A 16,841-nucleotide genomic window follows, 5' to 3' on the forward strand; every position below is an offset into this window, starting at 1 on the left:
AACATGAATTTTAACTCTATGAACAACATCACCTTCATTTAGACAAAAACGTGTTTTGGAGAAAAAAGAAGACGACTTGCAGCACAACCAGTGTGTTTGTTTCTGACCACAACCAAAGTGTGGAAGAAGCCTCTGGGATGAGAGGCTAAAAGTCTCCCACATATCCAGACACGTCCAGCTGTTTTCAGCTAAAACTCTCAGGATGATCACGTCCAGGATGACTGACAACTACACCTCCATGCTGCAGCAGCGTTCAGTCACAACAGGAACTTAAATGTAGCTGCTGTCAGTAACAATCTAACAGATTTTAAACATTAAAACTCTCAACAGAAATAGTTCAGAAGGGAAATTAAAATGTTATTTATTATTATTATAATTATTTATTGTGGCAGAAGCTGGTGTGTTCCACCACAGAGAAGCTGCTCTAGCATGATGACTTTAATTATTCTACAGGTTATTGTTCAACATTCTGACGCGCACACACACACACACACACACACACACACACACACACACACACACACACACACACACACACACACACACACACACACACACACACACACAAAGTGTTGGTGAGCGGCTGCGTCTGACTGCTGACGCTCCGTGTGTTTTTATTTCTGCAGTGAGACACTCGCCTCACACCGTCCAGAGTTTGTTCTTTAAAGCTTCTATTAAATCCACCGTGTTGACGTATTTAACAAGTTTCCTCTACACTGCAGGAGTTAACGTTTATGTTACGGAGTAAACGTTTGGCAGACGCGTTTGTTTATATCTGGGTGGGGGGAGGGGGGACGTGCTGCACACAGACAGCTGGTGTGATCAGCTCAGATCACTTTTATTTTTCATAGAGATCGGCCACGGATTCCTCTTCTAGAAATCGAAACTAGAAATTGAAATAAAAAACTTTGAACGATTCCGGGAAAAATGAACTGTTGGAACCAGTTCCAATCGATGCTCGATGCCCAACCCTGAATATCCACGTGTACGGAGCATTAAATCTAGGACATATCTCCTCCTCTAAACAAACCCTGTTTGTCTGCAGAACTTCCTGTTTGGAAACTTAGATCCATAAAATGTGACCGATTGGAGCCATTGGTTCAGATTTAATCTCCACAGATTATTTAGCCTCTTAAATGCCTTTGCAAATGAGGGAGTCCGCCTGTAACTTCCCCATCTGTCCTGGAGTTCGTGTAGAGCGCCGTAACAGTCGATATCTAGGCTCCAAACATTTAACAGGATTCCTACATGATGATTTTTCCTCTAATTTGTGATGATTATGTGAATTGGGTTTAAATAAATGAATAAAAACAAAAACATCTGTAGGAATCCTGGGGCAGAACCTCTGAGGGTCTGCTGACCATTTGGAGGGCGGGAAACTCGGCCTTCCTTGATTTCCACGTTTAGCTGCCAGAGAGTCGGAGTTTTATCCCAACGGTCCAGAAAAACCTCGCGGAAGCAGAAACAAGAACATTTGAAATGAGCGTGAGCAGATGTGGATTCTGGGCCGTTTGCTTCACTGATTCAAAGCCGGTGTAAGTTTGCTGGAGCCAAGATGCTGCCAGGCTCCGCCCCCAAGCCCGGCATCCTCTGGATTTACAGTCACACCCACTTCCTGCTCCTGCGGTTAGAACGGGAGCTTCTTCAGCTGCTCAAACGTGATGAAAAACTAGAAAAAGAAAAAACTGTGTCAAGGAAAAATGTTGTCGTCGTCTGTTTAATGTTAAAATTCAAATCAAAACAAACTCCAAACAAAGTGAGGGGGAGGGGCTTAAATCAGCAAGGTTCCTGAGAAAAGAACAATAAAGACGTTGTTTTCTAAATGACTTCCAGAATCATAGGGAGGCGGAGCAGCGTTATGCGAGCTCTTAAAGGATACGATGATGTTCCACGGACCCAGTCGCAACCAGTTGGGCCAAAAGCCTTTGTAGAGAGCGAAGAAGCCTTCGTTCTTCCACGTCTTCATCACTCCGTCCAGAGTTCCTTTGTACATGGGGCTTCCAGACAAAACGCGCTGGTTCATCATGCGAGTACGGACCACGTCTACCGGGTTGGAGGCCAGTGCCCCCGCCAGGCCGCAGGTGAAGCTGGAGCTGGACACGGAGGAGAAGCCGTTAGTGCGCTGCCATGGTCTGACTGGTCAGACGATACAAACAGAGACCAACATGAAGTGTGTCAGAATGGTGTCTCCCATCAGGCCAGAGCGGAGGAGGTGCTTCTTTGTGATGTCATAAACAGGAAGCTCCACCCCGACAACGATGGCCGCCCGTTGTGCGGTGGGGATGACGCCCTGAGGAAGAGGAGGAAGAGGAGGATCAGGCTGGCTCTGACGGTGCTGCTGGGAAAATCCAGATGTTTCCTGATGTTCCTCACCCTCCACAGTCCTCTGGTGCCTTCGGTCTGGTAGATGTTGATGAAGTTGGACATCATGCTGCCCTGCAGGAGGCTGCCCTGGGCCTGCATCCGGATCTGGAACAGAGTCACACTTGCTGTAGAACCTCACGGTCACATGACACATTTAAAATGATTGTGATTATTAATCTAAACCACAGAGGTGCTGAGACTGTTTTCAGGTTAATCCTCCTGAGATTAGAGGAGAACGAGGACTCACCTTCAGAACGTCGGTGGGGTTGGCCAGAGTGGAGGACAAGACTCCAGAGACGACACCGCAGAACACGTTGATGACCATCGTCTCGTCTGTCAGACACAGGAAGGTGTGTTATCACACACTGACACAGGCTGACCCGGTAGAACGCTGCGTCGCTGCATCCCTACGAAAAACGCCCGGTTCACTGGAACTGTGCGGGAAGCCTGACTGCTCTCGTCTCATCTGGCTGCAGGCAGGGTTTCCCCCAGCCAGGCTAAGCGTCATGCCCCGCCCCCCTCCTCGACCCTACCGTGTCCGCTGACACGAACGGCGCAATGAAACTAGACCCTCGATCAGCTGATACTGGTGAGAAACAGCAGTGGAACATGTACAACTAGGACTGGGCGATATGACAATTTTAGACCGTTTTTCGATCTACACATCTGACGGTCTGTCGTTTTTGAGAGACCTTTTTATCACGATTCACAGCTCTGCTGTTGAAATTCTGCCTCTGAATGAAAAGGGAACTTACCTCAGGCGAATGACACGCCTTTGTTTGACCCTTAACCTATCAGAGTGAGTCATAGTAATATATTGGTGCCCGGCTTGTTTTCACCTGTGTGTGAACAAACATGGCTTCGGCCGCGGCTGAGAGCGACAACGAGGTTTTCGTTCCGAAGAGGAACGCCTCGTCCATTATATGAAACTGGTTTGGTTTTTCACCAGATGACAAAGAGCAGCGAAACGTCATTTGCAAGCAGAGCGTCAAGGCAAGTGATGGCAAGACCACAAACTTGTTTAATCACTTGAAAAGAAAGCATCCCAAACAATACAATGAGAGCCAGCTGGCAGCTAAAGCTAAAAAGCCTGCGGCTGCAGCGGCTAGTGCTTCTTCCAGGCAGCAAACGCTAACAGAAACACAAAACTCACTCCCTACGACAGAGACAGCAGACGATGGAACAGATGGACAGATGCAGTGACGTACCACTTGGTTAAAGATTTGTGTCCCGTGCGAACAGTAGGAACATGATAAAAACATTGAGTCCGCTCTACGAGTTTTCCAGCCGCAAGTATTTTTCAAACACCGCCATTCCACGCATGTACGCTGAATGCAAAGTGAGAGTTGCAGAAAATATTCAGAATGCGCAGTTATTTGCTACCACAAGCGATCTCTGGTCCAGCCGCACATCAGAGCCGTATTTGAGCTTAACTATCCACTACATGAGCAACTGGGAGCTACATAGTATTTTGAACGAGTTAATGTTTGCACAATACGTTTGCAATTGACATGTTTGCACTTTAAATATGTTTACGATTTTAATTTATGTTAAGTTACTTGAAAAACGAGAAAAACTGATTTTTGTAATAGTTTCTCTCAGGGCTTTATCATCTCTGGTGTGAGTTTAAAATATAAGTGTGTTAGCACTGTGCTGATTATCGCTAATATGAATAAATGTTTATTTATTCAATGTTTCTCTTCTTTAATACGCAATTGAAGTTATGCTATTCATGGATAAAAAATCGTGATAAAATCGAAATCGTGATAAAATATTGGAAAAATCGTGATATTCTATTTTTGCCATATCGCCCAGCCTTATGTACAAACCCCCAACCCCCGCTTTCACGGAGGAGCGCTGCGAGACGGAGCCCCCCCCCCCCCCCCCCCCCCCCCGGCGGCCGAATCCGCCAGGCTTAACTCATTTTCTGGGGAAACCCTGCTGCAGGGAAACGCTTTTGCTCTGAGATGAAGTCGATGAGAATCTGTTCAGGATCAGCTGCTTCAAACCAGGAGGAAACATTCCGGGTTCTTCTCCGTTCTACTCGTTGTTCGGTTGACCAGGAGGGTTGGACTGTCAGTCTATTCATCTCTGCTTCTATAATATTTCTGTATCCTGTGTCAGAGATGTGAAACGTCTGTTGTGGGGAGCGTGGGGCAATAGGGTCATCTTAGTCCGGCAGTGTCTAAACCATGTCCCTGACACCCCCCACCCCCACACACAGCTGTCCCCATACACCCGATTCGGGGTCTGCCAGGAGAAGACGGTGTCCTCCTTCCTCCGCGAGTCTCGTGTTGCTGGCTGGTAGACACATTTAAAGGCACAGTGTGTAACATGTTTACTTGTTTACTGTCAGATTTTTTTTTATGTTTTATTTCATTCACAATGTATAAAATAAACACAAACAAATACAGGATACATTAACATATTGAAAAAAAACATTTGAATGAAAAGGAGCAGATAGAAGAAAAAATCTTATGATTTCTGCCCCTTTTTATGAAATAAAATTATCCGCCAAACAAACACAGTGTAACCTCAGTCACTTTCTAATATTTTCACGTCTAATCTTTGACATTATAATTCTCCTTTTCATTATTTACTAAATACATTAGATTTTATACATTTTTTAAATATTGCAAGTGTAGTTGATTCTTTAAATTCCTTGTTAATGGCATTCCACAATCTTACATCATTTACAGAAATGTTACATTCCCTAACTTTGGTTCTGAATCTAGGTTTCTTGAAGACATCAGTTCCTTTTAACGTGTACCCACTTACTCTCTTATGAAACATTTTCTGAATATTAGTTGGTAGATTACTCGTATTCGCTCTGTACATTATTTGCAATATTTTCCACTCTACCAAGTCAGGAAATTTCAGTATTTTGTATCTAATGAATAATTGATTAGTGTGATCTCTATAGTTACTGTTGTTAATGATTCTCAATGCTCTTTTTTGCAAAATGAACAGTTGTGTAAAAGTTTTGCAAGTGGCTCCCCAAATTTCTAAACAATAAAATAAATATGGTTCAATCAGTGAGTGATACAATGTTAACAACCCCGACAAATTTAGTAGAAACTTAACTCTATATAATACACCTATGGCCTTGGCGATTTTCCCCTTTATATAACCTACATGTGATTTCCACGTGAGACTCTCATCGAACAGGACTCAAAGAAATTTGGTTTCTTTTACTCTTTGAATTTCCATTCCATCCATCATTAAAGATACATCACAGCTTCTTCTGTTATTAAACAGTATATAGTTTGTTTTGTTCAGGTTCAGTGACAGTCTATTTATACCAAACCATTTTTTAACTTTAATCAATTCACTGTTTATCACTTGAGTTACTTCATGTATATTTAATCCTGAATAAAACAATGTAGTATCATCCGCAAATAAAACTGTGCCAAGGTTTACCAGGTCATTAATAAACAATATGAACAGTTTAGGTCCGAGGACTGACCCTTGTGGCACACCATAATAAATATCTTTTAATTCAGATTTAGCATTATTTATTTGAACAAACTGTTTTCTATTGCGTAAATAACTATTAACCCATTGATGCGCCACCCCTCTTATTCCATACCGGTGTAATTTAAGAAGTAACCTTGAATGATCAATGACATCAAATGCCTTTTTTAAGTCAATAAAAACACTAATGAAATGGTTTTTATTGTCAATTGCTGATGAAATTTTATCTACTAAATCCATAACTGCCATTGCTGTTGAATGTTTGGTCCTAAAGCCATACTGTTCATGATTTAAAATTGAATTTTCATCAATGAATTTGTCCAACCTTAATGCAAACACTTTTTCTAATATTTTGGAAAACTGTGGAAGCAGTGACACTGGCCTGTCATTCTGAGTATCCGTTCACAAACTTGTCCTTTTTCATTAGTAATTCTCACCAAAGTCTATTCTAGAAACTCTTCCTGTTAGCTGGAAATGTAACACTCAGACGTTTAGGAGGAGTTGGAGACCAAATGGAGACGGTCAGCAGGAGTGTGGTGAAGCTCACCTTCTGGGCGACTGACAAACAGCCTCTTCAGAGAATTGTATGTCCCAATCTTGATTGTCCCATAAGACGCTTGTCTCAACAGCGCAGGAGAAATGCTGCAAAGAGACGGGACAGAAGACACGCTTCACTGAGCTGAAACCAGGATTACGCGTTCGTCTCACTCCTCAGCTGTGGGGACAGGGACGATCAAACAACTCTTCAACATTAAACCTGCTCAAGACAAAAAGCTCTAAGTGTTCTGGATCAGGACATCGACAGCGCCGTTTGAAGATGATTCATACAGAGATAATCCACAAACACAAGAATTAAAGCACCGATGGTTCCATACCCGGAGTAGAGCGCCCGGATGCCCTCCTCTCTGCCGATCCTGAACAGAGCGTGGAACATTCCCCGGTAGCGTACCTCCGTGTACTGGGACTGACCCTGGACCTGCAGTCGCGTCTTTGTCAAGTCGACAGGAAAAGTCCCTGAAAAATGAAAATAAACACAAATTAAAATAAAACCTGTGTTATTACACCTTTGGCACAAGTAAGCTGCTTTAAGATGTGATCTGAACCGTCAGTAGAGGTTATTATGCTTTTAACACCTTCAACCCATCTATCCAATCATTTTCATCCGCTTATCCAGGGTCGGGTCGCGGGGGCAGCAGTAGCTCAGGTGGTAGAGCGGGTTGCCTCATGATCGGAGGGTCATGGGTTCGATTCCAGCTTTCGCCAGGGGTATCCTGCTGTTGTGACCTTGGGCAAGACACTTCACCCAACTTGCCTGTGTTAGTGGTGGTCAGAGGGGCCGACGGCGCCAAATGGCAGCCTCGCCTCTGTCAGACCTCCCCAGGGCGGCTGTGGCTACAAGTAGCTTACCATCACTAGCAGTGTGTGAATGTGAGTGTGTGAAAGCGTCTTTGGGTGTCTAGAAAAGCGCTATATAAGTTCAATGCATTATTATTATTATTATTATTATTAAGTCAAGAGACCCAGACTTCCCTCTCCCCAGCCACTTGGGCCAGCTCCTCCGGGGGAATCCCAAGGCGTTCCCTGTCCAGGTGAGAGACATAGTCCCTCCACCGTGTCCTGGGTCTACCTTTAGGTCTTCTCACGGTTGGACGAGCCTGGAAAATCTCACCAGGGAGGCATCCAGGAGGCATCCTGAATAGATGCCCGAGCCACCTCAACTGGCTCTTCTCGATGTGGAGGAGCAGCAGGTCTAATCTGAGCCCCTCCAAAATGACCGAGCTTCTCACCCCATCTCTAAGGGAGAGCCCAGCCACTCTTCGGAGAAAACTCATTTCGGCCGCTTGTATCCACGATCTTGTTCTTTCAGTCACTACCCAAAGCTCGTGGCCATAGGTGAGGGTAGGAACGTAGATCGACAGATAAATCGAGAGCTTCACCTTCTGACTCAGTTCTCTCTTCACCACGACAGACTGGTACAACACCCGCATCACTGCAGATGCAGCACCAATCCTCCTGTCGATCTCACGCTCCAGTTTTCCCTCACTCGTGAACAAGACCCCGAGATACTTAAACTCCTCCACTTGGGGCAGGACCTCATCCTTGACCTGGAGAAGGTGTTCTACCCTTTTCCTAATCAAGACCATGCTCTCGGATTTAGAGCTGATTCTCATCCCAGCTGCTTCACACTGGGCTACAAACTGCTCCAGTGCTCACAAAAATTAAAGGAACACATTAGATACATCAGATCTCAATATGAAGTTGGATATCTATACAAACTAGATAAATTGCATTTTTTGCAGAAATGCTGTTTGAATGCTGGATAGCTTAAACCAGGGGTGTCAAACTCAAACTCACAAGGGGCCGAAATGAAACTCTGGGACAGAGTCGAGGGCCAAACTTAATATTTTTTGAAAAAGTGACGGCAAATTTGCACATTTTCTTTATCAACATATATGCAATTTTGAACCTTTAAATTTGGAAACAAACTTATTTCTGCATTAACACTGAATGTGGAATAACCAAATTGCACACGAGCAAGTCAGTTACAAATAAAAGGCATCAGTGGTATTCATTACTTGTGGTATAATCAGCATTTTTAAAATCTATTCAGGATTTATGTTTTCTTGTTTATTCATTTTTCTTATTTTTTATTCTCCTTTTTTCTCCTGTAATAAGTGTCATCGCTGCTGTGACGTCTAGCTTTCCCCACTGAGGAACAATAAAGGGATTTTCTATTCTATTCATCTATCTGCAGCCTTTCCACTTCCTGTTTACTGTAGGTTAAATCTTTGCTCACATGCCAACAACAAAATAAAAATATCATTTTATCTTAAATGAAAATGCAACATCTCACCTGTTAACGTTCATGTTGTGGAGCAGAAAAAGAGCAGAAAACCAACATATTTAAAGCTCAGTTTGTTCCACTGGTTTACTGTGATGCTCACCTGTTCCAGCCATATACCTGCATCATGGGGTTGATCTGAGCTGAGGAGGAGACTCCTGTTGTTTTGTTCATCTTCATCATAATAATGACAACATTAGATGACAACAGGTGCTCACATAGGTTTGTGCTGATGAACATGTCTGAGCAGCTTGACCATGTTGTTGTGTGTCGGGGAGGAAACACGACAGCAGCCACAGAGCCGTGCTGGTTTGAGCGTGTCGCTGTTCGCTGGAGTTATATCAGCTCTGTCTGGACGTTAGTTTGAAAACTTTCTCTTTAAGTCGTGAACACATTACTGAGCGGCTAGAATCTCCGTTTCTGGGCTTCAACGTCAGAAAACGAGCTGAGTGAACTCGGCGCTGAGTGAGGAGTGTAGTTTGTCCGAGACAGCGGAGCTGCAGACACCCAACTACCTCTGACTGCCTCGGCGCTGAAAAAACACAAAGGAGGGGGCGCGTCTGCTCCGCGCTGGCGCCGCAAAGCATCATGGGAGTTGTAGTCTTTGCGGTAAAATCGGCCAGCGGGCCAGTTTCAATATATTTTTGATATTTATCTCGCGGGCCACATAAAAATGCTCCGCGGGCCGCATCTGGCCCGCGGGCCTTGACTCTGACATATGTGGCTTAAACTGTTAGCTGAATCAGCTTAATAGCTGAACTGAAGCTGAAACTAAGCAAAACTGTCAAAATGAGCTGAATGTATTGAACGATGTAGAAGCAAAAAGCACTAACAAGCAAGTAAAGCACAAAAAGTAAGTGAGTAATAGAGAAAAAAATCCTAAACAGCAGAAAACTGAAATCTGTGAACAGTGTATAAAAATCTGGACAGCTAAAATGTCTAAACACGTTATTTCAGTACGACAAGTTTAACAATTTAATATTTATATTAGCTGAACAGTGAAATTAGCAGCATATGCTAAATTTGGAAACTGATTGCTGAAGCTCCTGAATAGCTGAAGTGAAGCTGAAACTAAGCTAAACTGTCAAAATGAGCTGAATGTATTTAAAGAGCAAGTCACATCAAAACCAACTTATTTTAGCTGATAACTAGTATAGATGAGTGTCTAATAGTATTGTAGACATTTGTAGTTATTTTTGCATTTTGCTGTGTTTTCTTTGAAAATTCTAAATTCTGTCTACAAACGTCAGTCTAGCGCCATCTTCAGCTCAAAAGTATAGAACATGTTTATTTTGAGTTGGTTTTAGCCAATGGCTAACGAGAACAATGCTACGTATTTCAGAAAAGTACTACGTAGCAGCTCTGTGGCTGTAGGTTATAAAAGCACCGCGGTCTCAACCAGCCTTGTAGCAGTCGGGGCTCGTATGTGAGTTGTGCTGTAGTTAGCATTAGCGTTGTGTCAGAGTCCCAGCAAAACTTCTAGTATTAAAATTATTTAGTTCGAGTAGCTTGGCTGTTAGATTTTGTAGTTTAGTAATTTTTACATCAGACTCTTTCACCAACTTGGTGGAGCTTGAACCGTTTATGCTGGTTTGAAGAGCATTTCACAAATTGGTCCAAGCCGTTCCAGTAATTAGCCAGACCCCGCAGACTGCTGCTTCCCCAAAATGGAGCTTTTGGGCCCAATCTGAGGTGAGTAAGCTAAATAATTACTTTTAACAGCTTCTAAAGATCGTTCTCTAACTGTAATTTTGCAGCTATATTTGCTATATTTATAATTACAAAGTAAGAGAGACGTAGACTTGGTTCACGTAATTTAGACAATCAGTCCACACCGCCGCAGGCTTGAAGCGAGTGTTGTGTATGTTATAATGTCACACACTGGTTTGGGTTGAGTTTTTGTACCAGTTAGTAATATCAGCGTTGATACAGAGTAGCAGGGACACTGACGAGCAGCTCCTCCTTCTGCTAAAAAGCTGACCCGGTTCTGAACTGGTGCTGAGTCCAGTTCTCATTAGAACATGTGTGATTCTGGACCCTGAGTTAGCTCTGAGAGCAGTCAGATCACTCAGCAGCCATGTTATGACGCACATATATTAGACAGTTTGTTTTGTACACGATCTAAGTTACTAAACTCCCACAACAAGGTGATGTTATTATATTTTTCAAGCTACATCTACCCAAGACGGATGTAGTCCTCCACCAGCCTGCACCGGTCCAGGCTCTAGCCTTGCAGGTGAATTATTTAACCATTTGTCTTTCTTTACCTTCTAGTTTTTACATTATGTCATTATTTTAGCTTATTGTTACACGTGTGTTGCTGCTCTTAAAAACAACTATAAATATATTTGCTTTTAATCAAAAACGTAATTGACACAACCTGCCATCCCTGAAAATCTCTCCATTAACAACAGGTTAGGACAAAACATTTTAAACATTTAAGAAGATTTAACAAAGTAAAAACATCTGTTTCCTCGTTCAACGCCTCAGGCTGAGAAAAACACGCTTTGCAAAAACTCACAAAATCTGAAAAAGTACTGAAAACCTACAGGACACATAATGTAATAATAAAATCCATAATGGGTTCATATATGAGTGTTTAATGTCTCTGAGCAGCTCTAGAGTCAGATATTTATGCCACAGTTGAAGGGTGTCAGAAATAACACCAGTTCACTTAGTTTAGTTTATTTGAACCCAGCGGTTCGTTTCTGAAATGTTGGAGAATGAATCAAGTTCTGTTTGATGCAGAAAATAATAAAACATAAAACAAATTCTACACTTCCAATCATATTTAAGATGTGTGTTTTATTCTTTCTGATAATAACACCAGCAGAAGGCTGTGGGCTGGATTAGGATTAAATTACCCAGCTGATGGATCTCCTTCACTAACCAGCTAACTACAAACCTTTCCACTAACCTGTCCTGTGTGACCCTCACCATGTGACCCTCATGTCCATGTAACCCTCATGTCCATGTGACCCTCATGTCCATGTAACCCTCATGTCCATGTGACCCTCATGTCCATGTGACCCTCATGTCCATGTAACCCTCATGTCCATGTGACCCTCATGTCCATGTGACCCTCATGTCCATGTGACCCTCATGTCCATGTAACCCTCATGTCCATGTGACCCTCATGTCCATGTGACCCTCATGTCCATGTGACCCTCATGTCCATGTGACCCTCATGTCCATGTGACCCTCATGTCCATGTAACCCTCATGTCCATGTAACCCTCATGTCCATGTAACCCTCATGTCCATGTAACCCTCATGTCCATGTGACCCTCATGTCCTGTGTGACCCTCATGTCCATGTGACCCTCATGTCCATGTAACCCTCATGTCCATGTGACCCTCATGTCCATGTGACCCTCATGTCCATGTAACCCTCATGTCCATGTGACCCTCATGTCCATGTGACCCTCATGTCCATGTGACCCTCATGTCCATGTGACCCTCATGTCCATGTAACCCTCATGTCCATGTAACCCTCATGTCCATGTGACCCTCATGTCCATGTAACCCTCATGTCCATGTGACCCTCATGTCCATGTGACCCTCATGTCCATGTGACCCTCATGTCCATGTGACCCTCATGTCCATGTAACCCTCATGTCCATGTGACCCTCATGTCCATGTGACCCTCATGTCCATGTAACCCTCATGTCCATGTGACCCTCATGTCCATGTGACCCTCATGTCCATGTGACCCTCATGTCCATGTGACCCTCATGTCCATGTAACCCTCATGTCCATGTAACCCTCATGTCCATGTGACCCTCATGTCCATGTAACCCTCATGTCCATGTGACCCTCATGTCCATGTGACCCTCATGTCCATGTGACCCTCATGTCCATGTAACCCTCATGTCCATGTAACCCTCATGTCCATGTGACCCTCATGTCCATGTAACCCTCATGTCCATGTAACCCTCATGTCCATGTGACCCTCATGTCCATGTAACCCTCATGTCCATGTGACCCTCATGTCCATGTGACCCTCATGTCCATGTGACCCTCATGTCCATGTAACCCTCATGTCCATGTGACCCTCATGTCCATGTGACCCTCATGTCCATGTAACCCTCATGTCCATGTAACCCTCATGTCCATGTGACCCTCATGTCCATGTGACCCTCATGTCCATGTGACCCTCATGTCCATGTAACCCTCATGTCCATGTGACCCTCATGTCCATGTGACCCTCATGTCCATGTAACCCTCATGTCCATGTGACCCTCATGTCCATGTGACCCTCATGTCCATGTAACCCTCATGTCCATGTAACCCTCATGTCCATGTGACCCTCATGTCCATGTAACCCTCATGTCCATGTAACCCTCATGTCCATGTGACCCTCATGTCCATGTGACCCTCATGTCCATGTGACCCTCATGTCCATGTAACCCTCATGTCCATGTGACCCTCATGTCCATGTGACCCTCATGTCCTGTGTGACCCTCATGTCCATGTAACCCTCATGTCCATGTAACCCTCATGTCCTGTGTGACCCTCATGTCCATGTAACCCTCATGTCCATGTAACCCTCATGTCCATGTAACCCTCATGTCCTGTGTGACCCTCATGTCCTGTGTGACCCTCATGTCCATGTAACCCTCATGTCCATGTGACCCTCATGTCCATGTGACCCTCATGTCCATGTAACCCTCATGTCCATGTGACCCTCATGTCCATGTGACCCTCATGTCCATGTGACCCTCACCATGTAACCCTCATGTCCATGTGACCCTCATGTCCATGTAACCCTCATGTCCATGTAACCCTCATGTCCATGTGACCCTCATGTCCATGTAACCCTCAGGTCCATGTAACCCTCATGTCCATGTGACCCTCATGTCCATGTGACCCTCATGTCCATGTAACCCTCATGTCCATGTGACCCTCATGTCCATGTGACCCTCATGTCCATGTGACCCTCATGTCCATGTAACCCTCATGTCCATGTGACCCTCATGTCCATGTAACCCTCATGTCCATGTGACCCTCATGTCCATGTGACCCTCATGTCCATGTGACCCTCATGTCCATGTAACCCTCATGTCCATGTGACCCTCATGTCCATGTAACCCTCATGTCCATGTGACCCTCATGTCCATGTGACCCTCATGTCCATGTAACCCTCATGTCCATGTGACCCTCATGTCCATGTGACCCTCATGTCCATGTGACCCTCATGTCCATGTGACCCTCATGTCCATGTAACCCTCATGTCCATGTAACCCTCATGTCCATGTGACCCTCATGTCCATGTAACCCTCATGTCCATGTGACCCTCATGTCCATGTAACCCTCATGTCCATGTAACCCTCATGTCCATGTGACCCTCATGTCCATGTGACCCTCATGTCCATGTAACCCTCATGTCCATGTAACCCTCATGTCCATGTAACCCTCATGTCCATGTGACCCTCATGTCCATGTGACCCTCATGTCCATGTAACCCTCATGTCCATGTGACCCTCATGTCCATGTGACCCTCATGTCCATGTGACCCTCATGTCCATGTAACCCTCATGTCCATGTAACCCTCATGTCCATGTGACCCTCATGTCCATGTAACCCTCATGTCCATGTGACCCTCATGTCCATGTAACCCTCATGTCCATGTAACCCTCATGTCCATGTGACCCTCATGTCCATGTGACCCTCATGTCCATGTAACCCTCATGTCCATGTAACCCTCATGTCCATGTAACCCTCATGTCCATGTAACCCTCATGTCCATGTGACCCTCATGTCCATGTGACCCTCATGTCAATGTGACCCTCACCATGTAACCCTCATGTCCATGTAACCCTCATGTCCATGTAACCCTCATGTCCATGTGACCCTCATGTCCATGTGACCCTCATGTCCATGTAACCCTCATGTCCATGTGACCCTCATGTCCATGTAACCCTCATGTCCATGTAACCCTCATGTCCATGTAACCCTCATGTCCATGTGACCCTCATGTCCATGTAACCCTCATGTCCATGTAACCCTCATGTCCATGTGACCCTCACCATGTAACCCTCATGTCCATGTAACCCTCATGTCCATGTAACCCTCATGTCCATGTGACCCTCACCATGTAACCCTCATGTCCATGTAACCCTCATGTCCATGTAACCCTCATGTCCATGTGACCCTCATGTCCATGTGACCCTCATGTCCATGTAACCCTCATGTCCATGTAACCCTCATGTCCATGTGACCCTCATGTCCATGTAACTCTCATGTCCATGTAACCCTCATGTCCATGTGACCCTCATGTCCATGTGACCCTCATGTCCATGTAACCCTCATGTCCATGTGACCCTCATGTCCATGTGACCCTCATGTCCATGTGACCCTCATGTCCATGTAACCCTCATGTCCATGTAACCCTCATGTCCATGTGACCCTCATGTCCATGTGACCCTCATGTCCATGTAACCCTCATGTCCATGTGACCCTCATGTCCATGTGACCCTCATGTCCATGTAACCCTCATGTCCATGTGACCCTCATGTCCATGTGACCCTCATGTCCATGTAACCCTCATGTCCATGTGACCCTCATGTCCATGTGACCCTCATGTCCATGTAACTCTCATGTCCATGTAACCCTCATGTCCATGTGACCCTCATGTCCATGTAACTCTCATGTCCATGTGACCCTCATGTCCATGTGACCCTCATGTCCATGTAACTCTCATGTCCATGTAACCCTCATGTCCATGTGACCCTCATGTCCATGTAACTCTCATGTCCATGTAACCCTCATGTCCATGTGACCCTCATGTCCATGTAACTCTCATGTCCATGTAACCCTCATGTCCATGTGACCCTCATGTCCATGTGACCCTCATGTCCATGTAACCCTCATGTCCATGTAACCCTCATGTCCATGTGACCCTCATGTCCATGTAACTCTCATGTCCATGTAACCCTCATGTCCATGTGACCCTCATGTCCATGTGACCCTCATGTCCATGTAACCCTCATGTCCATGCTGTCTCTGGAGGAGCAGATAGGAGACAAGACTTCCTGTAACCTAAAATGAACCAAAGCTTCCTCCCAGTTTCTCTTTAAGCTGAATTTAACATCAGTTTATCATCATGAAACAAAAGAATAAAGTGGAACAAGAACTTCTATCTTCTATTTCTCTCTCATTTTAACTTTTCCATGTCCCTGAATAAAAGAGACAGATGATTACGCTGCAGCTGCCGTCATTGACCCCACCCCCTCCCCAAGACCGGATCTCCCAGCATCACAACACTCGGTCTGACTGAGCACTTCCAGGAGAAACAATAATTAAATTATGAAAATAATAATGCGTGTTTGGAGGAGCGTCCTCCGATCCTCTCTCTCTCTCTCTCTCTCTCGCTCGCTGATCGAGTGAGCGGAGCGCGCCGCGTGACAACCCGCTCAATTAACATAATTCACGGCCCAAATCCAACAGAACCAGTCGGGCTGATTCGGTTCGGTCTCAGGCTACAACTCCAGCGCTCAGCCCTGCAGTACCACATTAAGGCGGAACTACTTGGTAAATGTGGAGGACACCCACTTAGATTTGGATGCTGCGCTGGTGCCGCCGTTAAAAAAAACAAAACTACATTCCACTATAATCGATTATGGCGTACTCTTCTACGATGCAGAATCGTTTATGTCCGCATCCTGATGCATCGATTATTTTCCTCAGCTCTACTGTGATGTTATAAATATTTTTTTTCAGGCTAAATGAACCCAAGTAATCTGCTGTCAGACTGTGTAGTAAAGGTGAGTTGTTTTTAATCATCATGCAATCTTTATTACAGCCTTTGAGTTTTAACATTAACTATGTTTTCGTTTGATAGCTTATTGCTACACATGTGTTGCTGCTGCAGGCTTAGAGCTAGATTACATCATGACATCATGAAGGAGACTACTGATTCTGGTCCTGTGACACTTGGTGACGTGTGAGCTGATTCACCTGGTAAACAACATGTAAATGAAATATTTTGGTTTTTCCTATTAAAATTAAATTAACTAATAACCTGCATTATTGCAGGACACTCAGAAAAATATGGACGCTACATCATGAGGCAGGCACACGTTAATACTCTATAAGAGCACATAAGATGAGCAACACCACAGATTATTATTGTTATTACTGTACACTGTCCTGGATTTGTTT

At 44.6% G+C, this 16,841-nt stretch overlaps 1 protein-coding gene across 3 annotated transcripts in view; it reads right to left on the reverse strand.

Annotated features, from left to right (window-relative positions):
* The window catches only part of slc25a14 (solute carrier family 25 member 14), a 32,371-nt gene that overhangs the window by 2,910 nt on the left and 12,620 nt on the right, over positions 1 to 16,841 (reverse strand). For all 3 annotated transcript variants that reach the window (XM_054735397.2, XM_015940645.3, XM_015940643.3), the window contains 7 exons: positions 6,714 to 6,852; positions 6,386 to 6,480; positions 2,612 to 2,697; positions 2,374 to 2,469; positions 2,166 to 2,290; positions 1,880 to 2,093; positions 1 to 1,669 (listed from right to left, as the gene is read on the reverse strand). The exon at positions 1 to 1,669 is cut by the window's left edge and continues 2,910 nt beyond it. In XM_054735397.2, the coding sequence (XP_054591372.1) occupies positions 1,628 to 1,669; positions 1,880 to 2,093; positions 2,166 to 2,290; positions 2,374 to 2,469; positions 2,612 to 2,697; positions 6,386 to 6,480; positions 6,714 to 6,852 (797 nt within the window). In that variant the 3' untranslated portion in view covers positions 1 to 1,627. The remainder of the gene's footprint in view (positions 1,670 to 1,879; positions 2,094 to 2,165; positions 2,291 to 2,373; positions 2,470 to 2,611; positions 2,698 to 6,385; positions 6,481 to 6,713; positions 6,853 to 16,841) is intronic.

This window comes from Nothobranchius furzeri, chromosome 10 (genome assembly GCF_043380555.1).
Source record: "Nothobranchius furzeri strain GRZ-AD chromosome 10, NfurGRZ-RIMD1, whole genome shotgun sequence".
NCBI classification, from domain to species: Eukaryota; Metazoa; Chordata; class Actinopteri; order Cyprinodontiformes; family Nothobranchiidae; genus Nothobranchius; species Nothobranchius furzeri.